Consider the following 26,308-nt stretch of genomic DNA (forward strand, 5'->3'; position numbering starts at 1 on the left):
CTGTGTCTATATAGAAAGTAGTAGACATAAGAGACTCCATGTATTTGAGATGCTGTTGATCTGTGAACACTACCCCCAACCTTGTCCTTGCAAGAGACATGTGCTGTGGAGACTCAAGTTTTAACGGATTTTGGGCTGTGCAGGGTGTGCTTTGTTAAACAAGTGCCTGAAGGCATTACGCTAGCTAGAGAAAAATCACCACCACTGTCTTAATCTCAAGTACCCAGGGACACGTACACTGCCAAAAGGTCGCAGGGACCTTTGCCTAGGAAAGCTAGGTATTATCCAAGGCTTTTCCCCATGTGATAGTCTGAAATATGGCCTCATGGGAAGGGAAAGACCTGATCGTCCCCCAGCCTGACACCCATGAAGGGTCTGTGCTGAAGAGGACTAGTATAAGAGGAAAGAAGGCCTCTTGGCAGTTCAGATAGAGAAAAGCATCTGTCTCTTGCCCGTCCCTGGGCAATGGAACATCTTGGTAAACCCAATTGTATGTTGTTTACTGAGAAAGGAGAAAACTGCCTTGGGGCTGAAGGTGGGATGTGCAAGGGGCAATGCTGCTCTTTATGCACTAAAAAGGTTTATGGAGATGTTTGCATATGCATATCAAGGCACAGCACTTTTCCTTAAACTTATTCATGTCACAAAGATCTTTATTCATATGTCTTACTGCTGACCTTCTCCCTCCAATGATCCTATTATCCTGCCACTTCCCTTTTTCTAAGATGGTAAACATCAATAAATACTGAGGGAACTCAGACCGGTGCCAGCGTGGGTCCTCTGTATGCTGAGCGACGGTCCCCTGGGCCACTTTTTCTTTCCCTATACTTTGTCTCTTTGTCTCATTTCTTTTCTCAAGTCTCTTGGTTCCACCTAACGAGAAACGCCCACAGGTGTGGAGGGGCAGGTCACCCCTTCAATTAGAAAAATAGGAAATGATGGGTACAGGGTTTCTTTTTCAGATGAGGAAAATGTTCTCAAATTGACTGTGGTTGATGGCTGCACAACTGTAAATACACTGAAGACTGAACTGCACACTTAAAACTTCCAAAATAAGATGTCTTTATATATTTATATCTTTATATATTTAAGAGAAAACCTGTTCTTGTATAGAATAAACTCTACTTCTACTGCTTGACAGAATACCTGTGTCCAATGGCATAATCTTAAAATACAGGCACCACTTTCACAGGAGCAAAATTTACTCTTAGCACCTACTATGCACAAATCACTATGATAGGTACTACAGAGGATGGGACAGTCTTACCTTCAAAGAACTTGTGATCTGACCCCAGAGAAAAAAAATACATACAATTGTGTGATCCTTTCTGATGCCACTTCTAATGGCAAATGTGGGGTGCCTTTTCTCATGACACCAACCGGGTGTACGACTCAATCCTATTCTGACACTACCTGAAGTTAGCTTTGGAGAGACCGTCCTTACTTCAGAAGTCAGTTTCAAGTCGTTGGTCCCAGGCTACCTGCACACTTCTATCCCACTTGACTACAAATTTTAGGGTTCCCACTACTGCCTCCTCAGGTCTGATAATTTGATGCAATGACTCACAGAACCGAAGAAAGCTTTTTACTATTACTGTTTTTTTTTTTTTTTTAAATAAAGGATGCAGCTGAGGAACCACATGGAAGAGATGCATAGGGCAAGGTGGGGAGGGGTTGCAGAGTTTCCATGAAGTCTCTGGGCATGCTACCCTCCCAGTCTGTCAACGAGTTGTTCAGCAACCAGGAAGCACATCAAATTAAGAGTTTTTACAGAGTTCAATCTCTAGCCCTGCGACCCCAAGGCTGGTGAGTGGGCTGACAAGTTTTAACCCTCAAATCAAGTAACTGGCCTTTCTGACTAAAGTCACTATGAGGCTATCTAGCAGCCCCACTAAAGTCACCTCACAGTAGAACAAACTCAGGTGTGGTCCAAAGTGGATCACCAGGAACAACAAAGATACTTCTAGCACTCTGCAAACTCCAAGTGTTTTTGGGGAGCTCTGTGCCAAGAACTGGGACAAAGACCAATACTTACTTACTCTATTACAATGCTAAAATCACCAAATAAAGTAACAACCTGGAATGGAGGTGATGGCCTTGCAGGGATCTAGTTTAATCTTGAGCTCTTCAGTTTTTTGTTTTTTTTTTTTTGAGACAGGGTCTTGCTCTGTCACCCAGGCTGGAGTGCAGCGGTGCCATCTTAGCTCATAGCAATCTCTGCCTCCTGGGATCATGCCATCCTCCCACTTCAGCCTCCCAAGGAGCTGGGACTACAGGTACATGTCACCATGCCCAGTTATTAAGTTTTTGCATTAATATTGAAGGGATTTATTAAAAAGAGTGAGGTGAATTTTTTGTTCTCAAGTTACTATCTTTTTCGTAAAAGAATTACAATACAGAAAAGTATAAAGAAACCAAGAACAAAGTACCAACCACATTTTAGCAAACACCTTTTTTTTTGAGACGGAGTTTTGCTCTTGTTGCCCAAGTTGGAGTGCTATGGTGCCATCTTGGCTCACCGAAACCTCTGCCTCCTGGGTTCAAGCAAGTCTCCTGCCTCAGCCTCCCAAGTAGCTGGGATTACAGGCGCCCATCAGCATGCCTGGCTAATTTTTGTATTTATTTTTTAGTAGAGACGGGGTTTCACTATGTTGGCCAGGCTGGTCTCGAACTCCTGACCTCAGCTGATCTGCCCACCTCGGCCTCCCAAAGTGTTGGTATTACAGGCATGAGCCACCACACCTGCCAGCAATCAGCTTTCTAAATACAGACTAGATACACAAAATTTCAATATGAAGAATACCATTATGCTATTCTTCAGTCTGCTCTTCCCCTACTTAACAGCACGTCATGAATATCTTATAAGCCTAACTGTACTTCTTTCTTTTTTTCCCTTAGACACCGGGTCTCACTATGTCACCCAGGCTGGAGTGCAGTGGTGTGATCACAGCTCACTGCAGCCTCAAACTCCTGGGCTCAAGGGATCCTTCTGTCACAGCCTCCCAAAGAGCAGGGACTAAAGGCACATGCCACCATGTCTCATAGCAGCCTCCATCCCCTGGATTCAAGGTATCCTCCTGCCTCGGCCTCCCAAGTAGCTGGGATCACAGGCACGTGCCACCAAGCCTGTTTTGGTAGAGACAGGGTCTCACTTTATATTGCCCAGGCTAGTCTAGAACTTCTGGGCTCAAGTGATCCTCCGTATTTGCATTACAGGTGTGAGCCACTGAGCACAGCCCCTAATCATACTTCTTTTTGATAAGTAATATTTTACAAAGTATGGATGTTGTGACGGTATTTGGAGGTAAAAGAAAAAGTATGGATGTAGTACAATCAATCTGTTAATCTGGCAGGTCACAAACTTATTTTATTTCTGTCTTCAATAGTGCTATTGCGTCAGGCGTGGTGGCTCACGCCTGTAATTCCAACACTTTGGGAGGCTGAGGCAGGTGGATCACCTGAGGTCAGGAGTTCAAGTCCAGTCTGACCAACATGGAGAAACCCAATCTCTCCTTAAAAAAAAAAAAAAAAAAAAAAAATTAGCCAGGCGTGGTAGCGCATGCCTGTAATCCCAGTTACTCAGGAGGCTGAGGCAGGAGAATCGCTTGAACCCAGGAAGCAGAGGTTGCAGTGAGCCAAGATCGCACCATTGCACTCCAGGCTGGATAACAACAAAACTGGCCAGGCGCGGTGGCTCAAGCCTGTAATCCCAGCACTTTGGGAGGCCGAGACGGGCGGATCACGAGGTCAGGAGATCGAGACCATCCTGGCTAACACGGTGAAACCCCATCTCTACTAAAAAATACAAAAAAACTAGCCGGGCGAGGTGGCGGGTGCCTATAGTCCCAGCAACTCGGGAGGTTGAGGCAGGAGAATGGTGTAAACCCGAGAGGCAGAGCTGGCAGTGAGCTGAGATCCAGCCACTGCACTCCAGCCCGGGCGACAGAGCGAGACTCTGTCTCAAAACAAAACAAAACAAAACAGGCCGGGCGCGGTGGCTCAAGCCTGTAATCCCAGCACTTTGGGAGGCCGAGACGGGCGGATCACGAGGTCAGGAGATCGAGACCATCCTGGCTAACACGGTGAAACCCCGTCTCTACTAAAAAATACAAAAAACTAACCGGGCGAGGTGGCGGGCGCCTGTAGTCCCAGCTACTCGGGAGGCTGAGGTAGGAGAATGGCGTAAACCCGGGAGGCGGAGCTTGCAGTGAGCTGAGATCCGGCCACTGCACTCCAGCCTGGGCGACAGAGCAAGACTCCGTCTCAAAAAAAAACAAAACAAAACAAAACAAAACAAAACAAAACAAAACAAAAACAAACAACAAACAAACAACAAAACTGTCTCAAAAATAAAAAGGCTGGACACAGTGACTCATGCCTGTAATCGAGTACTTTGGGAGGCCAAAGAGGGTGGATCATGAGGTCAGAAGTTCAAGACCACCCTGACCAACATGGTGAAATCCCCATCTCTACTAAATACAAAAAATTAGCCAGGCATAGTGGTGCACACCTGTAATCCCAGCTACTCAGCAGGCTGAGGCAGGAGAACTGCTTGAACCTGGGAGGCAGAGGTTGCAATGAGCTGAGATCGCTCCACTGCACTCCAGCCTGGGCAAGGGAGTGAGACTCCGCTCAGGGAAAAAAAATTTAAAAAATAAAAAATAAGAAAACATAGTGCTATTGCAGTTTAAGAAAGTACTGTTGAAAACATCCTCCCTCTCCTCATGACGAGTCAAAAACTATTCCCTGGTACTAGATCTAGTCTGAGAGACAGCAAAACTTTCTTCTGAATTCTTTTCATTTACCAGATGACCATCAAGCTACGTAATTCTTAAAAAACAAACAAACAAAAAAAAAGTGGGCCAGCCTCAAGCCTGTAATCCCAGCACTCTGGGAAGTGGGCAAATCGCTTGAACTCACAAGTTCATGACCAGACTGGCCAACATGGCAAATCCCATCTGTACAAAAATATTTTAAAAATTAACCAGGCCTGGTAATGCACACCTGTGGTCCCAGTTACTAGGGAGGCTGAGGTAGGAGGATATCTTGAGCCTGGGAATAGGAGGCTGCAGTGAGTTGTAATCGCACCACTGCACTCTGCCTGAACAACAGAGCAAGAAATTGTCTTCCACCTCCAAATTCTGGCAAACTCCATACAACATAAAATTTATTAGCTTAGCCATTTTATGTATACAGTTCAGTGGCATTAAGCACACTTACACTGTATTCACCATAACCACCATCTCCAGAATATAACTTTTTTTTTTTTTTTTAAATTGAGATGGAGTTTCGCTCTGTTGCCCAGGCTGGAGTGCAGTGGTGCGATCTTGGCTCACTGCAAGCTCTGCCTCCCGGGTTCATGCCATTCTCCTGCCTCAGCCTCCTGAGTAGCTGGGACTACAGGCACCTGCCACCACGCCCGGCTAGTTTTTTTTTTTTTTTTGTATTTTTAGAAGAGACAGGGTTTCACCATGTTAGCCAGGATGGTCTTGATCTCCTGACATCACGATCCACCCGCCTCAGCCTCCCAAAGTGCTAGGATTATAGGAATGACTCACCACGCCCGGCCGAATATAACTATTTTTTAACTATTAATGTATAAGACACCACAGTTATTTTTATTAAATTGAAGTGCTTTGAAAATTTAAGAGGCTGGGCATGGTGGCTCACGCCTGTAATCCCAGCACTTTGGGAGGCCGAGGCAGGCAGATCATAAGGTCAAGAGTTCGAGACCAACCTGGCCACCACAGTGAAACCCTGTCTCTACTGAAAATAAAAAAATTAGCTGGGCATGGTGGTGCACATCTGTAGTCCCAGCTACTCAGAGGGCTGAGGCAGGAGAATCGCTTGAAACTGGGAGATGGAAGTTGCAGTGAGCTGAGACTGCACCACTGTACTCCAGCCTGGGTGGAAAAGTGAAAGAACATCTCAAAAAAAAAAAAAAAAAAGAAGAAGAAGAAAATAAAATTTAAGGAGGGTGTTCACATTCTTTCATTCTTTGAGGTAGAGACAGGGAACATTTTTGAAATCTAGATAGGTTTCATGGAGAAACAGTATTTGATGTTGTGAGGTGATACACCTCCTTTGGGTATGTAAATTTGTACTTCTAAGATGATGAGGCAAAGATGGGAGAAACACCGCAGATAGATGGTATGAAATCTGGAAGTGAACTACAACTAGAGGTAAACAGACATGGAAAATTCTTGAGTTTTCAAGTCTGGTTAGCTGGGAAAATGTTGGAGCCATACAAAAAAAAAAAAAAAGGAGGAGGAAAGGAGAAGTGGGGGAGAGGGTCAGTTTTGTTTTGTTTAGCTGAGTTTAAAATACCAGTAGTATAACTAAAATGGTCAAGAACAGGCAGCTGAAAATGATAATGTATAGACAAATCTTAAAATCACACCTGGGAGTAAAATGAACAGAGATGGTAGCCGTAATCATAAAATATATAAATGTAAATTGATTCTGTGTCTTATTTATCTCACCTCCCCCAAAAAAATGACCGAACCCTTACCATTTGCCACACTTGCATGATATTGTCTTCTGATACAGAACAAATCACCCAAGGTTCATTGGGATTCCAGGAGAAATCAGATATCTTGGCAGTGTGACCACCATGAATAAACTGAAAGAGGGAAGAAAACAAAGATGTGAAATGCAAATAGAGGACATTAAATTACAGACTACTTCAGTACTGTCCAATGCTTTTAACATACCAACAACTCTGGTGGCCCGTCTTCTGCATCTTCTGGGGATTGTTCCTCTCCAATTTTACTAATACAAAAGCATAATTTTAAAAGTTAAAATAGATTTACCCCTAGTGACTACCTTTGCAAAGTGTAAATAAAGGAAATACGTACGCAGACAGAGGAATGAACACAAGAATTACCTTAAATCCCAGACATTCAGTCTGCGATCAGTACCACTGGAAGCCAAAATAGTCTCATTGTGAGGTGACCACTGAACCTACACATAGGAATGAAGAAAACAGCAAAGCCATGAATTAGAAAATAAAGGGAAAAAATTCATAAAATATTTAACAATTTAAAAATTCTGCAAACAAAAGGGAAGAGGAAGTCAAAGTATTATAGATGCTACAGTTAAAATTAAAAGCTAAAGAATTTCTTTTACGGGCAGGAGTGGTGGCTCATGTCTGTAATCCCAGCACTTTGGGAGGCAGGTGGATCACATGAGGTGAGGAGTTCGAGACCAGCCTGACCAACATGGTGAAACCCTGTCTCTACTAAAAATACAAAAATTAGCTAGGTGTGGTGGTGGGCGCCCATAATCCCAAGCTACTTGGGAAGCTGAGGCAGGAGGATCGCTTGAACCCAGGAGGCAGAGGTTGTAGTGAGCTGAGATCGTGCCACTGCACTCCAGCCTGGGTGACAGAGACTCTGTCTCAAAAAAAAAAAAAAAAAAAATTTCTTTTACGATAACAACCCATTACTAGACATTACAAGACCCAGGATATAAGCTTTTGTTCCATTCCCACACCACCCCCTTGCACACTTTTTTTTTGAGATGAAGTCTTGCTCTGTCACCCAGGCTGGAGTACAATGGCAGGATCTTGGCTCAATGCAACCTCCACCTCCCAGGTTCAACTGACTCTCCCACCTCAGCCTCCCAGGTAGCTGCGATTACAGGTGCCTGCCACTACAGCCGGCTAATTTTTGTATCTGTGTAGAGATGGGGTTAGGCTGGTATCAAAAAAAGAGATGGGCCGGGCGCGGTGGCTCAAGCCTGTAATCCCAGCACTTTGGGAGGCCGAGACGGGCGGATCACGAGGTCAGGAGTTCGAGACCATCCTGGCTAAAAAAAAGCTAGCCAGGCGAGGTGGCAGGTGCCTGTAGTCCCAGCTACTCGGGAGGCTGAGGCAGGAGAATGGCGTAAACCAGGGAGGCGGAGCTTGCAGTGAGCTGAGATCCCGCCACAGCACTCCAGCCTGGGCGACAGGGCGAGACTCTGTCTCAAAAAACAAAACAAAACAAAACAAAAAACAATAAAGGGCCGGGCGCGGTGGCTCAAGCCTGTAATCCTAGCACTTTGGGAGGCCGAGAAGGGTGGATCACGAGGTCAGGAGATCGAGACCATCCTGGCTAACACGGTGAAACCCCATCTCTACTAAAAAATACAAAAAACTAGCCGGGCGAGGTGGCGGGCGCCTGTAGTCCCAGCTAGTCGGGAGGCTGAGGCAGGAGAATGGCGTGAACCCGGGAGGCGGAGCTTGCAGTGAGCCGAGATCCAGCCACTGCACTCCAGCCTGGGCGACGGAGCGAGACTCTGTCTCAAAAAAAAAAAAAAAAAAAGATGAGGCCTCACTATGTTGCTTCTAGGCTGTACTTGAACTCTTGGGCTCAAGGAACTTGCTGCCTCAACCTCCTTCGTAGCTGGAGTTGTGCACCATGTGCCCAGCATCATCTTATCTTTTGAAACATCAAATCTTGTCTATTCTTGTGGGGTGATCTTGGCTCCCAGCAATCTCTGCCTCCCACGTTCAAGCAATTCTCCTGCCTCAGCCTCCTGAGTAGCTGGGATTACAGGCGCACAGTACCACGCCTGGCTAATTTTTGTATTTTTAGTAGAGACGAGATTTCACCATGTTGGTCAGGGTGGTCTCGAACTCCTGACCTCGTGATCCACCTGCCTAGGCCTCCCAAAGTGCTGGGATTACAGGCATGAGCCATTGCACCCAGCCTACCTATTGTCTATTCTTATTGGCTAATTCTGGCCTCTACCCAAATGCAATCCAATTCTGACCTAAGAACTAAAGTACAGATGACATATACAATAACTATGTTCCTAAGTATTTACTATGAGTTCTGTGTTACACATAAGTCAGAACACCATCACAAGCAAAGCAAAGAGATAGGGTAAGGATAAAATGTTCACCAAGGCGGGCTGAAAAGTAGAAAATAAGAGACTAAGTATGTAGGAGTATGGTTCACCTAAAGCCCAGTTCAGATGCCACCTTCACACACCAGAATTAATCTTTACCACCCTCAGGTTCATAACACTTGACAAAATCTTTTATTATAGTAATTTCTAAACAAGCCCTCCCCCTCACTATAAAATTCTGGGCTCGGTTGGGCGTGGTAGCTTATGCCTGTAATCCCAGCACTTTGGGAGGCTGAGGCAGGTGGATCATGGAGACCAGACTGGCCAACATGGTGAAACCCCATCTCTACTAAAAACACAAAAAATTAGTTGTTCCAATAATGGAACACTAGGCATAAATAGGTTTAAACTGATGAGGCAGAAAATATGGAGCCAGAGGTTTAGGCTTGGATTGAGAAATCAACATATGTGGTATGCAATGAAGAATAAAGAATATATTGGAAGAAGGGAAGAGATCACTAAGTGTCAGAAAGAAGGCTGAAAAAATAATCAGGCACTAGTTTTCCTTTCTTTGTAAATTTTTATTAAAAAATAAAGACAGGGTTTTGCCATGTTGGCTAGGCGGGTCTCAAACTCCTGGCCTCAAGTAACCCACCCATCTCAGCCTTCTAAAGTGCTGGGATTACAGGTATGAATCATCACACCTGGCCTAGTTTTCTTAATATCTGAAGAATGCAGGTGGTCAACAACCAGTTTGAGAAAGTATAGAGATAACAAAGAAATAACAATTCCCACAGAAAGTAGCATAGGAATATAGATTTCTATTTTTAGTAACAGCATAAAGCACATGTGTGCCCACTCATACATCCAGGTTTTTCTTAGAAATAACAAAAACAAAATTAGTAGCACTGGTTTCTCTTACCTGGAATATTTCATCCTTATGTGACTCAAAGGAATGCAACTTAAGTTTCAGATTTCTCAGATCCCACAAGGCAACAGTCTAGGTACAAAAAGAAAAACAAGAGTAATTCATTTTTTAAGAAAAAAAAAAATACTGTAAGTAAAATTTCTGCGATTCAAAAAAAGCTAGAGAAATTAAATTGTTTTCTATTAAAATAAATGAAACTGACCTTGTCAGCTGATCCTGTGGCAAGAATGAACTCACTATAAGGATTGAAAGAAAGGCAGTTCACTTCAGCAGTGTGAGCATCGACTGAGTGGCTTGGTTTGGAAGTATTGTTTGAACGAGTATCCCAACTTCAGTGGAAAAAAAAAAAAAAAGGAAAAAAACCTTGAAATGGTAACTAAACATAAAACTTAGACAAGATATTAAGTAAAAACCCTGAATGGATTCTACTCACATCATAAGTTTCTGATCATCAGCAACTGACCCAAACAGAGACTCATGGAGCAGATGCCAGGAAACATCTTCTACTACTGCCGTATGCCCTGTAAAGATGGTCTTTGCATCCACCACTTTTCCCTCCTTTGGAACGGCACTGATGTCCCACAGGCAGATGGTCTTAAATGTAAAATTAACCATTATATAAAAGGAAGATTCTCACCTCCCCACACACCCCAAAAAAGAAACCAACTGGTAACTAGCCCAGATTTGCTTCAAAATGGGAAGGATACACACGTGGTCATCTGAAGCACTAAGTAAGTGCCCACTGAGATTTGGGTTCCAAGAAAGCCCATAGCCTTCCTTTTGATGTCCACGGAGACGCAAGTCTGGGTTGCACTCTCCAGAAGGATCTGCAAAGTGACAGACACATCAAGACTACCCAGTCCACTGGTTCTCTGGGCCTACTGAGCATAATGGAATTTTAATCAAGATGTCTAAAAGCTCTTAACATTTATAAATGATATAAGAACCATTATGACCAAATAGATAATGCTTAAACAGCACCAGTATTTTGTTCTATGTAAAAAGGCATTATTTTTTCATGTAGGCAAAATGAAGAAAAACATACACATATCAATACAAATCACAAGATGTTAAAATTACACAGAGTAACATGCAATTAAACTCAGAGTGAGTGGAACCATGTATTCCCATAGTGACTCATTTGTATTTGAATAGAAAGGGGCACGTACCTGGTTTAGAAGGATGTTTTGTATAGTCAAAGACAAGAACATCACTGGAAGGAGTCTTTGTTGCGATGATACAAGGGTTCTGGGGCATATAACGGGCCCTGTTTACTTCTCCTTCATGATTGATCTTGATTTCTATTTCAATTTTTCCACTAACTGAACCAAAACCTCCAAATTCTGTAAATAAATTAATTGCAAATGAGGTCAAAACAAGAGCTACTCTAGGGTACCCGGAGTATAAAAAAACAAGCAAGGATTTTTTTTCCTTAGGAACAAACTGGCATAATACTAGATACAATCTATACATTTGCTAGCACTATAAAGTGCTTTCCTACCCCTGTGATTCCAGGTAATTAAATACCTAATAAGAAATACAGTCAGCCCTCCATATCAGTGGGTTCTTCATCCATGAATTCAACTAATCATTAAGTGAAAATATTCAGAAAAACAATTCATGTATTGAACACGTACAGATTTTCCCCTCATCATTATTCCCTGAACAATATAGCCTATTTATATAACATTTACATTGTATTCGGTATTATAGGTAATCTAGAGACATTTTAAAGTATATGAGAAGATCTGCATAGGTTATGTGCAAACATTATGCCATGCCGTATCAGAAACTTCAGCATCTGTGAATTTTGGTATCTGAAGGTGGTCTTGGAAACAATTCCCCACGGATTCTGAGAGATGGTTGTATTATATTACTGTCTGAAATTAAGGAAAACTAGAATTCTACTGATGTAGGGTCCAGCCCTACAGGGCTTAGCGGGTATTCTCCCCGTGTGCGGAGACGAGATTGTAAGAAATAAAGACACAAGACAAAAGATAAAGAGAAAACAGTTGGGCCTGGAGAACCACCACCACCAAGACCTGGAGATCGGTAGTGGCCCCGAATGGCTAAGTGCGCTGATAATTTATTGCATACAAGACAAGGGGGCAGGGTAAGAAGGGTGAGTCGTCCAAGTGATTGATAAGGTCAAGCAAGTCACGTTATCATGGGACAGGGGACCCTTCACTTTTAGGTAGCTGAATCCGAGGGAAGGCAGCATACCTCAGCGTTTCCTTCTATGCACTTATCAGAAAGATCAGACTTTTAAGACTTTCACTATTTCTTCTACTGCTATTTTCTAAGAACCTCTAAGAGGAATCAGGAGTAAGGGAGGAACATGAAAGTGGACAAGGAGCGTGACCACTGAAGCATAGCACTACAGGGAGGGGTTTAGGCCTCTGGATGACTGCAGGCAGGCCTGGATAATATCCAGCCTCCCACAAGAAGCTGGTGGAGCAGAGTGTTCCCTGACTCCTCCAAGGAAAGGGAGGCTCCCTTTCACGGTCTGCTAAGTAATGGGAGCCTTCCCAGGCACTGGCGTTACCGCTTGACCAAGGAGCCCTCAAGCGGCCCTTATGCGGGCCTGACAGAGGGCTCACCTCTTGCCTTCTAGCTCGCTTCTCAAAATGTCCCTTCAGCACCTGACCCTATACCCACCAGTTATTCCTTGGTTATATTAGTAATACAATAAGGAGTAATATTAAAAGTTGATGATTAATAATGATTATATCAATGACTGATAATGTCCAAGATCATCTCTATATCTACTTTGTATTATAACTATTCTTTATTTTAACTATTTTTGTTATTATACTGAAACAGCTTGTGCCTTCAGTCACTTGTCTCGGCACCTGGGTTATCCTTTGCCCACATACTTCAAAAACAGATCTTAATAAAGTTTTCAAATTTCAAAGTACAAATAAGTATGCCGAATAAATAAAACCAATGCTACTACTATAATGAATATTAAGTACACAGTGTGCTAAACACTAAAGTGCTCTTCTTGCATCGCTTGTCTAAAGCTCTAGTTTGGGATGAATGTTCTGAAATACCACCATGCCGTTTATCTTCTCCTTACAGTGTTTCTTTTATTTCAGTGAGGAAAAACAGAGCCACAGCAGCCAGTTCCATTTTGCTACACCCACTTACACATGCCAACCAAAGTCCCTGGTTGAAATAAACCAGGTAGGCAACAACTAGATGAAAACATTTTTTATTCACACATGACTACTATATGCACTTAGAGAGCTCTCTCAAGTACCATTATAATATGTATAACAATATAATGTGTGATTATGTAAATCCTGGCAAAGCAATATATAAACAAAGGTAGTTAATGATCAAAGAGTAATAGAAGGCAGCATGATATGGTTGCAAAAGTTCCAAAGTAAGAGTCAGACCCAGGCCCCTAAGTGGCTCTGTCACTTACTTAGTTTGGTGATCCAGGGAAGGCCTTCAGTTTCTGAGCCTCAAATACCTTATCCACAAAGCAAAGAAGTTGTGAGAGTAACTTAAAAATAAATAAAAATATTCTGTCAATCGCATTGCTATGCAGTGCTATTCTTTTTTTTTTTTTTTTTTTAAAAAGACAGGGTCTTGCTCTGTCATCCAGACTGGAGTGCAGTGGCGCAATCTCGGCTCACTGCAACCTCTGCCTCCTGGGTTCAAGCGATTCTCCTGCCTCAGTCCCCCGAGTAGCTGGGACTGCCGCCATGTGCCACCACGCCCAGGTAATTTTTATATTTTTAGTAGAGATGGGGTTTCATCATGGTGGCCAAACTGGTCTTAAACTCTTGACCTCAGATAATCTACCCGCTTCATTCTCCCAAAGTGCTGGGATTACAGGAGAGAGCCACTGGGCCGGGCCTAGTGTTATTCTTTGAAGGACAAACATCTTTTCAGAAAGCAAAGACATACATGGGTGGTATGGCTGGCATATTAGATAACTTTCAACTTCAAAATAACTTTTGAAAAGCAAACGTTTCACACAAACTAAAAATCTAAAAATAAAAATTCAAGATAGATTCTAAAGGAGAAAAAAAATCCCACATTAAACTAATTTTTCCCATAACTCCAGCCCACAAGCATCTACAATCTATGAAAAAACAAGGCATATATGGTATGTATCTCAAGAAACTTCAGTCTAAGTACAGGCACAGCTCGTTTTATTGTGCATCACAGATGTTTTTTCCCCAATTGAAGGTTACAGCAACCCTGTATTGAGTAAGTCTATTAGTGCCATTTTCCCAACATGTGTTCAGTTGGTGCCTCTGGGTCAGCATTTTTTTTTTTAGCAATGAAGTATTTCCAAATTAAGGTATGTACATTGTTTTTTAGGCATAATGCTATTGCACGCTTAGGAGACTACAGTAAAATGTAAACATACAAAAAATCTGTGTGGTTTATGGCCGGGCGTGGTGGCTCAAGCCTGTAATCCCAGCACTTTGGGAGGCCGAGACGGGCGGATCACGAGGTCAGAAGATCGAGACCATCCTGGCTAACACGGTGAAACCCCGTCTCTACTAAAACTACAAAAAAACTAGCCGGGCGAGGTGGTGGGCGCCTGTAGTCCCAGCTACTTGGGAGGTTGAGGCAGGAGAATGGCATGAACTCGGGAGGCGGAGCTTGCAGTGAGCTGAGATCCGGCCACTGCACTCCAGCCTGGGCGACAGAGCCAGACTCCGTCTCAAAAAAAAAAAAAAAAAAAAAAAAAAAAAAAAATCTGTGTGGTTTGCTTTATATATTTGCTTTACTGCAGTGATTTGGAACTGAATCCTCTTCATATCTCCAATGACACCCCCCCCAAAAAAGTGGCTGGGCATAGTGGCTCACATCTGTAATCCCAGCACTTTGGGAGGCCGAGATGGGTGGATCACGAGGTCAGGAGTTCGAGACCAGCATGGCCAATATGGCAAAACCCCATCTCTACCAAAAATACAAAAATTAGCTGGGCGTGGTGGCACGTGCCTATAGTCCCAGCTGCTCTGGAGGCTGAGGCAGGAGAATCGCTTGAACTCAGGAGGCAGAGGTTGCGGTGAGCCAAGATTGCGCTACTACGCTACAGTTTGGGTGACAGAGAAACTCTGTCTCAGAAAAAACAAAACAAAACAAAACAAAAACCCGATAGCTGCCAGAAAAGAGGCACCAATAACAAAGGAGAAGCCACAGCTGGCACAGAGCCCATGAAGCAAGGGGTAATCACTACATAACGTTGGTTATTTCAGTATTGGGCATTTATTAAACATAGGCCTCCTTCACCATAAACAAAACTACAGTAGTAAGAACTTAGTGTATTCAAAATTGAAAATTGAGCTGGTCCAATGTTACTGGGTTATCAGAACTTATTACATTACCAAAGTTGCATACACCCCTCAATGTTAAATTTGACACGGTTCAGATCAAGACTATCCAGTGAAACCCCATCTCTACTAAAAATACAAAAACAATTAGCTGGGCATGGTGGCAGGCACCTGTAGTCCCAGCTACTCAGGAAGTTGAGGCAGGAGAATGGCGTGAACCCGGGAGGTGCAGCTTGCAGTTAGCCGAGATTGCGCCACTGCACTCCAGCCTGAGCAACAGAGCTAGACTCCATCTCAAAAAAAAAAAGAAAAAAAAAGTAAATTAAAAAAAATTGACAGGATTAGAAAAAGAAATGTAAATTGCATTTAAAAAAACATTTCAGGGGCTGACTGCGGTGGCACGTGACTATAATCCTAACTGCTTGGGAGGCTGAGAATGCAGTAAGCTGTGATCACACCACTGCATTCCAGCCTGGGCAACTGAGCGAGACCTCTGTCTGAAAAAATACACATATAGTAATATAAATAAATAGGTGTTGAAACTGGTATGTGAAAAGGCCAATCTGAAGTAGAAAAGAAAGGCTGAGGTATCAACTTGCCTTCCTATTTTGCTGGCTTCTCTCCATATAAATAATATTAAAACAAACATGAGGTATAACATGATATAGTAAAGGTGCACAAGTTGTTGTAGTTTGATGAATTTTTACATATGTACACACCAGGTCAAAATATAAAACATTCCCATCATCCCAGAAGGTACGAACGGTGTCTTCCCAGTCAATACTATGTCCTCAAACAAGGTAACTACCATATGAATTTTACCATTGAGCCACTTTTTGAGCCCATGAACCTTACAACTAAGAATACCAGCTTCAGTAAAATATACAATAATTTATTATAAACTTGGACTAAAGACCAGAGACATCACTTACTTATTTTTATTTTTTCTGAAAAGGAGTCTTGCTCATTAATCAGGCTGGAGTGCAGTAGTAGCGCAATCTCGGCTCACTGCAACCTCCGCCTCCCGGGTTCAAGCCATTCTACTGCCTCAACCTTCCAAGTAGCTGGGACTACAGGCACGTACCACCACGTCCAGCTAATTTTTTGTATTTTTAGTAGAGATGGGGTTTTACCATGTTGGCCAGGCTTGCCTTGAACTCCTGACCTCGTGATCCACATGCCTCAGCCTCCCAAAGTGCTGGAATTACAGATGCCAGCCACTGCGCCTGGGCGAGATACCAGTTTCTTAAAAAACAAAACTAGGCTGGGCATGGTGGCTCACGCCTATAATCCCAGCACTCTGGGAGGCTGACGCAGGTGGATCATGAGGTCAGGAGTTTGACACCAACCTGGCCAATATAGTGAAACCCCATCCCTACAAAAAATACAAAATAAGCCCGGCACAGTGGTGCACGCCTGTAATCCCAGCTACTCAGGAGGATGAGGCAGGAGAATCGCTTGAACCCAGGTGGCAGAGGTTGCCGTGAGCCAAGATCGCCACACTGCACTCCCGCCTGGGCGACAGAGTGAGACTGTCTCAAAAAAAAAAAAAAGAAAGAAAGATAAAAAGTGGGCAAAGGACATGAACAGACACTTCTCAAAAGAAGACATATAAGTGGACAATGAATGTGGACAAAAAGATCAACATCACCAATCATCAGAGAAATGCAAATCAAAACAGAGAGATAGATGCCTCTCACACCAGTCAGAATGGCTATTAAAAAGTCAAAAAACAACATGGTGAGGCTGCAGAGAAAAGGGAACACTTAGACACTACTGGTGGGAATGCAAATTAGTTCAGCAACTGTGAAAAGCAGTCTGTGGAGATTTCTCAAAGAACTAAAAATAGGGCCAGGCATGGTGGCTCACGCCTATAATCCCAGCACTTTGGGAGGCTGACGCAGGTGGACCACCTGAGGTTGGGAGTTTGAGACCAGCCCGACCAATATGGAGAAACCCCGTCTCTACTAAAAATACAAAATTAGCCGGGTGTGGTGGGGCATGCCTATAATCCCAGATACTCGGGGAGCTGAGGCAGAAGAACTGCTTGAACTTCGGAGGCGGAGACTGCAGTGAGCCGAGATCACGGCACTTACTTTACTCCAGCAACAAGAGTGAAACTCCGTCTCAAAAACAAAAAAAAACACAAAAAAACCCACAAAGAACTAAAAATAGAACTACCATTCAACCCAGCAATCCCATTACTGGGTATATACCCAAAAGAAAAGAAATAGTTTTACCAAAAAGACACATGCACTTGTTATGTTCACTGTAGCATTATACACAATAGCAAAGATACGGAATCAACCCAAGTGTCCATTAATGGTTGACTGAATACAAAAAATTTTTTTGGCTAAGTATAGTGGCTCAGGCCTATAAGCCCAGAACTTCGGGAGGCCAAAGTGGGTGAACTGCACGAGCCCAGGAGTTTTCAGACTAGCCTGGGCAATGTGGTGAGACCCACTCCTCCACAAAAAATACAATGGAAATCGGCTGGGCATGGTGGCGCATGCCTGCAATCCCAGCTACTCAGGATGCTGAGGCAGGAGGATTGCTTGAGCCCAGGAAGCAGAGGCTGCAGTGAGCCGAGACCATGCGACTGCACTCCAGCCTGAGTGACGAAGCAAGACTCCGCCTCAAAATAACAACAAAAACTCAATCATTTAGGAAAAAAAGGCTGGATTCTGATTCCATACCAAACACCAGAACAATAAGTTTTAATGGCCCAAACATAAAAGTCCCAGAAGACAACAACAGATGAATACATACTTTTCGAAATCATTGAATGGGGAGGTCTGAGGTGGAAAGATTGAGGCCAGAGTTCAAGATCAGCCTGAGCAACATAGTGACACGCCATTTCTTAAAAAAAAATTAAATTATCTGGATGTAGTGGCGGGTGCCTGTAATTCCAGCTACTTGGGAGGCTGAGGCAGGAGAATAGCTTGAACCTGGGTGGTGGTGGCCACAGTGAGCAGAGATTGCGCCACTGCACTACAGCCTGGGCGGCAGAGCCAGACTCCGACTCAAAAATAAATAAATAAATAAAATCCATCCAGGTATGGTGGTGTACGTCTATAGCCAGAGCTACTTGGGAAGCATAGGTGGGAGGATCGTTTGAGCCCATAAGGAGGCTGCAGTCAGCTAAGATCATGCCAGCACACTCCAGCCTGGATGACAGAGCAAGGCCCCATTAAAAAAGCAACTTACAGCTTCTAATCAATAACAGGACTAAAGATTTTAAGTTAAACTAGAAAATGATCTGCACCTATTTATTGGGTGGAGAGGGTGTAATTTACCTTATATGAAGAGATACTCAAAAGGAAATATGGGCAAAAAACATAAATAAGCAGCTCAAGGAAAATATGAAGTAAGCTCAACATCACAAATAAAAAAAGCAATGTAAACTGAGAATGAGTTCTATTGAGTTCAGTGTTGGCAAGGGCATGGAGAAACAGACATAAATACATATGCTGTTGTGGGACTTCAAATCTTTTTTTGGAGTGCAATTTAGCAGTATCAATTATATTCAAAAATGGTCCTGCCCTTTGATACAACATTCTACTTAGAGAGTATTTCTATAGCAAAACTATGCTTTTGAAGTCAAAAAATTAGAAACCATCTAAATGTCAATCAATAAGGAATCATTATGGTCTACTACATAGCCATCGAAAGGAGGTAGGTGACCTTATATTATATATAATTGCTTGTATTAGGCCACAAAAGCAAATTCTGAACCTATATTGCATATTCTATACCTGGCATACAAAACTACTCAACATATTTGTTTAATGAGTGATCCAATACACAGGATAAATCCTTTAGAAAACAATACATCACAATACATCAAGTGATATCCAGGGGAAAGGTTTTTGTTTTGTTTTTTGAGATGGAGTTTCCCCTTTTTTTTGGCCCAGGCTGGAGTGCAATTAGTGAGATCTTGGCTCACTGCTATCTCTGCCTCCTGAGTTCAAGTGATGCCATCTTGTCTCAGCCTTCTGAGTAGGTGGGTTCTTACAGGTGCGTGCCACCACGTGTGGCTAATTTTTTATTTTTAGTAGAGACAGGGTTTCACTATGTTGGGCCAGGCTGGTCTCGAAGTTCTGACCTCAAGTGATCCACCGGTCTCAGCCTTCCAAAGTGCTGGGATTACAGGCGTGAGTCACTGCACCTGGCTGGGGAAAGGTTTATTATATGGGAGAAGGGGTGTGTTTTTTACATTATGTGTAAAATTATATATATAATTATACATATATTACAAAATTATAAAATATATAAAACATACGTATATTTTATCAAATTATATATATAATTATATAATTTTACACACAAACACAATATATATATACACACACATATATGTAGTTTTACAATTTATCACACTACCAATTAGAGTATTTGTGCCTAAGTAACAGCAAGAACAAAAGGCAGGAGGATCATTTGAGGTCAGGAGTTCAAGACCAGCCTGACCAACATGATGAAACCTTGTCTCTACTAAAAATATAAAAATTAGCCAGGGATGGCGGTGCATGCCTGTAGTCCCAGCTATTTAGGAGGCTGAGGCAGGAGACTCGCTTGAAACTGGGAGGCGGAGGTCGCAGTGAGCCAAGATCGCACCACTGCATTCCAGCCTGGGCGGCAGAGCAAGACTCCATCTCCAAAAAAAAAAAAAAAAAAAAAAGGGAAAGAGTAAGCATGTCATGATCAGTTAAACCCTTAGGTTATGGCCTAAAAATAGGATATAATGAAACAACTCATTGGAACTTAGTTTCTATACATATAGGGAGTGCCATGGTTAAGTCATTTCTACCACTTTAAAACTAGAAAGGGTAATTTAAGTTAGTGTTTCTCAACCTTTTTTTTCACTACTACTCCTCTAAGAAATCTTTTAAGAACTACCCCTTCCCCACCAGTCCCATGAAATTTTAATACCATAGATATCCTATGTACTCTGTGCATATCTGTGCATTAGACAATCAACCAGTAAGATTATTTACACCTACTCACACACACAAACCAATTTTCACCTCCTTAGGGGTAGTTATCTCCCATCTTAAGAATGTACAGCAATATGGACGGGCGTGGTAACTCAAGTCTGTAATTCCAGCACTCTGGGAGGCTGAGGTGGGTGGATCACATGAGGTCAGGAGTTCAAGAGCAGCCTGGCCAACTTGGTGAAACCCGGTCTTTACTAAAAATACAAAAACTAGCTAGGAGTGGTGGCAGGTGCCTGTAATCCCAGCTACTCAGGAGGATGAGGCAAGAGAATCGCTTGAACCTGGGAGGCAGAGGTTGCAGTGAGTGAAGATCACACCACTACACTCCAACCTAGGCAACAGAGCGAGATTCTGAACAAAATAAAAAATAAATCAAGAATGTACAGCAATAATATATAGTATATTTCTGCTTCTTTCAATTGCAGAAACCCTCCCCGCCAGCACTAGCTGAGAAAAGTTTATTGTGAAGGTACAGAACCAAGGATGTGTTAAATATTTCTTCTGATATCTACAACTCTAATATAAGTATCTGCCATTGCAAACTCAGGCTTTCCTCAAGCTTAAATATTGTTTCTAAAGTCACAGTTTATCAAACTGGATATAACTTTTATAATTCAAAAACATAAAAAGATTATGACCCACACATCTTTACTTCTTTCACGTTTAAGATTCCTACCTCCTTTCTCACTGTCGTAGTGTGACGCATCAAACTGAGCATCATCATTAGGGAGCTGCACACTGGCTATAACAAGATGGTTTTGTTCATCCGATGTGTGTGTCCCCAGGACAAGTCGATGAATGCTGAAATCTTTCCCTTCTGGTCTGTAACGGCAACATATGGTCACTATTCAAATTAGTAACATCAGGAGACCGAGGTCAACAATATACGTGTACGTAAAAGTCACTACTACAATCAGGTTTTAAGAGAGGGAAAAAGTCATTAAGAGTCTTTTCTTCTCTCTCTCTCTCTTTTTTTAAATAAATAGTCTCACTCTTTCGCCCAAGCTGGAATGCAGTGGTGAGATCTTGGCTCACTTCAACCTCTGGCTCTCGGGTTCAAGTGATTCTCACACCTCAGTCTCCCTAGTAGCCGGGACTACAGGAACCCGCCACCATGCCTGGCTAATTTTTGTATTTTTAGTAGACACGGGATTTCACCATGTTGGCCAGGCTGGTCTCAAACTCCTGGCCTCAAATTTTCCACCCACCTCAGCCTCCCAACGTGCAGCAATAACAGGCAAGAGCCATCGTGCCTGGCCAAGAGCCACATTTTCTACTTAATTACTCTGGAGAAAAAGTAAAACGTTTAATGGAACAAAATGGGAATTAACTACTCACTCACTACCAACAGGTTGGAGGGAAAGCAAACCATTGTTGGGTATGCTAATAATTTTGCTTACTAAAATTTTCATTGAAAAGAAGGGGAAAGGGTGCAAAGAAATTGAAAAGAAAAAAATGAAAAAAGGGAAAGAAGAGGAAATAACATTAAGTAAACCAATTTACCAAATATTTACTAACTGCCTAATCAATGGACACATGGCTCCAAACGTAATGTAAGTACAAAGAAGATTAAGACACAATTCCCGACCTCAAAAAACCTGCGGCTGGGTTAGGCACGGCGGCTCACGCCTGTAATCCCAGCACTTTGGGAGGCCGAAGAAGGTGGATCACCTGAGGTCAGGAGTTCGAGACCAGCCTGACCAATATGGCGAAATCCCGTCTCTACTAAATACAAAATTTAGCTAGGCGTGGTGGCAGGTGCCTGTAATCCCAGCTACTCAGGAGGATGAGGCAAGAGAATCGTTACTAAAATACTACTAAATTAGCTGGGTGTAGTGGCGGTGACTATAGTCCCAGCTACTAGGGAGGGTGGGACAGGAGAACTGCTTGAACCTAGGAGTTAGAGGTTGTAGCGAGCCAAGATGGCGCCACTGTACTCCAGCCTGGGCAAAAGAGCGAGACTCTGTGTCAAAAAACAAAACAAAACAAAAAACAAACAATCGGCAGCCGGCTAATCCCAGCTACTCGGGAGGCTGAGGCACAAGAATTGCTTGAACCTGAAAGGTGGAGGCTGCAGTGAGCAGAGATCGTGCCACTGCACTCCAGCCTGGGTGACAGAGAAAGACTGCCTCCTGTCTCAAAAAAACAAAAAAAACAAAAACAAAAAACCAAAGAAAGAAAAGAATGAAAAGGAAAGGAAGAAAATTAAACAACGTGCCTAAGATCATACAGCTACTAAGTAACAGAAGTATGCTGAAGTCCAAATCTGACTTCTGATACGGGAGAGCACAGTGGGAGAGAAGGCCGATTAAAATGGACTTTATTTAGTGTCCTGAATGCCGTCTTAAGGCATTCTGGACTCCATACTGGGTCAAGGGCATCCACATCATCTGGGAACTTGTTAAAACGCAAATTCTCACATCTACTCCAGACCCATTGAATCAGCAACTCTAGAAAGTGGGGCACAACTATCTATCTCACAATACCTCCAGCTGATTACAATGCATATAAAATTTTGAGAACCCCTGGTCTAAATGGGAAAGATCCTACACAAGCAGAATTCATTGGGGTTTATAAATTGACTGCCTATAAAATGGAGAAAGGGAAAATGTCAAACCAAAGCCAATTATGATGAAAAGAAACAGGAACAGTAGGAGAGAAAATTGGGGTAAGGCCTTCACAGAAGGAATAATTCCATTTACAACATGTCAAACTGAGGAAGCCAGTAAGATATACTAGGGAAGACACCGGCAGGCAGAAGAAAAATCAAGAAAAGCTCCAGAGAAATTAGGTCTAAAGATATCAATAGGAATTCTTCTGCACAGATGTCACAGGCAAAGCTTTGAGAGCATCTACCTTACACTGAAAAAAGAGAAATGAAAAGGGATATGAACAGAAAATTGTAATTACCTGTATGTAGACGGTTAGACAAAGAACCAGAAAAAGAATGAAGAAGACAGTGTTACAGAACAATTGTGGTTTTTCTTTTTTTAAAAGGGGGAAATGGATATGAATAAACACCAGAAAAAGAACACACACAAAAGTAAACACTGCATCAGAGCTGCTTGCTTGTAAGCAATCCTTATCTTAAAAAACAACAAGGCCAAGGTGGCTCATGCCTGTAATCCCAGCACTTTGGGAGGCCAAAGTGGGAGGATCACTAGAGCCCAGAAGTTAAAGAACAGTCTGGGCAACATAGCAAAAAAAAATTTTCAAAAATTAGCTAGGCGTGGTAGCGTGTGCCTGTAGTCTCAACTATTCCAGAGGCTGAGGCAGATGGATCCCCTGGCCCAGAAGGTCAAGGCTGCAGGGAACTCTGATTGTGCCACTGCAACCCAGTCTGCGCAACAGAGCAAGATCCTGTCCCAAAACAACTTTTGGCCAGGTGCAGTGGCTCACGCCTGTAATCACAGCACTCTGGGAGGCTGAGGCAGGTGGGTCACCCGAGGTCAGGAATTTGAGACCAGCCTGGACAACATGGTGAAACTCCCTCTACTAAAAATACAAAAAATTAGCTGGGCATGGTGGCGGGTGCCTGTAATCCCAGCTACTTGGGAGACTGGGGGAGGAGAATCGCTTGAACCCGGGAGGCGGAGGTTGCAGTGATCTGAGATTGTGCCACTCCACTACAGTATGGGTAACAAGAGTGAAACTCCGTCCTTTGTGTCAAAACAACAACAACAAACCAATTCTCACATTATTTATATAGATTTGCTAATGCAGAAAACTACTAAGATGACAGCACAGATTTCAGCTTTGGGGAATTAAGTCTTTAATTCTTGCTTTCGAAACTTAGCTAGTCATTCTATTACTTGGGAAGTTTCTGAAGAGTAGTGGTTCTAGAATGTTTAGTAGGTATGGGGTGGCCAATATTTGTGATCCACTAGTCCAATAAGCACAATTTAGCATATGACTATAGTAAATCTGGAATCGCCATTCAAGTACATTTCTCATTAAGTACTCTGCCACAAGGTCTTTGAGACAGGGTGGCACTCCGTAGCTCAGGCTGGAGTGCAGTAGTAGGATCATAGCTCAATGCAGCCTTGACCTCCCAAGGCTCAGGTGATCCTCCTGCCTCAGCCCCCGCCGAGGAGCTGGGACTACAGGTACGCACTACCATGCCCGCATATTTGTAATTTTAGTAGAGACGGGATTTTCACCACGTTGCCCAGGCTAGTCTTGAACTCTTGGCCTAAAGCAATCTGCCTGCCTCAGCCTCCCAAAGTGCTGGGATTACACGTGTGAGCCACCATGCCCAGCTCACAAGCTCTTAAATGGTTTGAATTACCACTGAAAACTCTTGACAGAAATGATTCCAATTATCCTGAATTCCCCAAGCAATTCTGATGATCAATTGAATGTGATAAAGAAGCTTCTAGGCTGGGCACAGTGGCTCACACCTGTAATCCCAGCACTTTAGGAGGCCGAGGTGGGTGGATCACGAGGTCAGGAGATCGAGACCATCCTGGCTAACACGGTGAAACCCCATCTCTACTAAAAATACATAAAATTAGCGGGGCATAGTGGCGGGCGCCTGTAGTCCCAGCTACTTGGGAGGTTGAGGCAGGAGAATGGCATGAACCCGGGAGGCGGAGCTGGCAGTGAGCGGAGATCGCGGCCTGGGCAACACAGTGAGACTCTGTCTCAAAAAAACAAACAAATGAGTTTTACTCCAACTGTTGTTGGAGCAAAACTGTAGTAAAACTGTTTCTTGCATTGTTGGGCAGTGGTAAAAACATTTAACTGTAAAAAAAAAAAAAAACAAAAGCTTCTAACTCCAAATTTCTAGTCTTTTACTATGGTTTTGTGTAACACCCCTAGGGCAGATTTCCCTAGTTTTCCTTATGCCACTGTAAAGGTAGCAGCCTCATTCTTAGATTACTAGTATAATTTCTGCCAAATTTCTATTATTTGTTGAGCTGCATCATAGTCTAATAACATTTTGCAATTATCTTGACTTTTAAAGATATGAGTTTTGAAGGAATTTAGTTACTTAGCACACAATCGCTTTTGAATGTTATTCGGAAAACTCAGGTAGTTTTGTAACAGAAAATCCATTATTTCAAATGGCGCAATGGTCTTGTTAAAACTTTATGTTAGTATCATCTAAATTTCTTTCTCTTTGTTTTCTGCATTGTCATTTCTTCCTAGAAGCCTTTCCTGATACTCCAATTGAGGCAAATTTTCCTTCCTCTGATAATTTTCTGTGCCACTTTTATGCTAATTATAACTAATTTGGATCCCCTGAAATGTGGCACCTAATACAGCCCAATAAATGCAAACTAAATATTTTATCCCCTCTATTAGAGATAAGCTACCTGTAAGAAACATGGGATTAATCTTTATAGCGCTCACTATGCCCAAACCCGTTATAAGAAAACCATTCCACTTTCAGGTGTTTTCTAGGTCCCCTAATTATCTCTCTACAACTGCTGTCATCATATATAATTATAATTATTAGTTTGTATCTGCCACTTCAACTAGACAATGTGCTCCCTGAAGGCAGGTACCATGACATACTATGAGAATTCAAACTAAGTTTTGTTGAGACCAGATTCAGTGGCACACACCTGTAATCTCAGCCCTTTGGGAAGCAGAGGCGGGCGGATCACCACAGGTCAGGGGGTTGGAGACCAGCCTGTCCAACATGGTGAAACTGTGGCCGGGCGCGGTGGCTCACGCCTGTAATCCCAGCACTTTGGGAGGCCGAGGCAGGCGGATCACAAGGTCAGGAGATCGAGACCATGGTGAAACCCCGTCTCTACTAAAAAATAGAAAAAAATTAGCTGGGCGCAGTGGCGGGCGCCTGTAGTCCCAGCTACTGGGGAGGCTGAGGTAGGAGAATGGCGTGAACCCGGGAGGCGGAGCTTGCAGTGAGCCGAGATTGCGCCACTGCACTCCAGCCTGGGCGACAGAGCGAGACTCCGTCTCAAAAAATAAATAAATAAATAAATAAAACATGGTGAAACTGCGTCTCTACTTAAAATACAAAACAAATTAGCCAGGCGTGGTGGCAGGTGCCTGTAATCCCAGCTATTTGGGAGGGCTGAGGCAGGAAAATCGCTGGAATCTGCGAGGCAAAGGTTGCAGTGAGCCGAGCTCGCGCCACTGCACTCCAGCCTGGGCAACAGAGTGAGACTCCGTCTCAAAAAGAAAAAAAAAAAAAAAAAGTTTTGTTGTAAGGACTGGACTCATGGTAATACTTTTTTCTTTTATGGGGTGGGGGGCGGTAGAGACGGGGGTCTATGCTC

General features: G+C 43.0%; 1 protein-coding gene across 1 annotated transcript in view; it reads right to left on the reverse strand.

The window, feature by feature from the left end:
- Positions 1–26,308, reverse strand: part of RBBP4 (RB binding protein 4, chromatin remodeling factor) — a 30,173-nt gene that overhangs the window by 2,445 nt on the left and 1,420 nt on the right. The window contains exons 3-11 of the mRNA XM_073007549.1: positions 20,734–20,879; positions 10,933–11,106; positions 10,475–10,590; positions 10,197–10,357; positions 9,966–10,092; positions 9,758–9,835; positions 6,887–6,963; positions 6,714–6,771; positions 6,512–6,622 (exon numbers count right to left, since the gene is read on the reverse strand). Of these exons, the coding sequence (XP_072863650.1) occupies positions 6,512–6,622; positions 6,714–6,771; positions 6,887–6,963; positions 9,758–9,835; positions 9,966–10,092; positions 10,197–10,357; positions 10,475–10,590; positions 10,933–11,106; positions 20,734–20,879 (1,048 nt within the window). The remainder of the gene's footprint in view (positions 1–6,511; positions 6,623–6,713; positions 6,772–6,886; positions 6,964–9,757; positions 9,836–9,965; positions 10,093–10,196; positions 10,358–10,474; positions 10,591–10,932; positions 11,107–20,733; positions 20,880–26,308) is intronic.

Source organism: Chlorocebus sabaeus, chromosome 20 (genome assembly GCF_047675955.1).
Source record: "Chlorocebus sabaeus isolate Y175 chromosome 20, mChlSab1.0.hap1, whole genome shotgun sequence".
Lineage (NCBI taxonomy): Eukaryota > Metazoa > Chordata > Mammalia > Primates > Cercopithecidae > Chlorocebus > Chlorocebus sabaeus.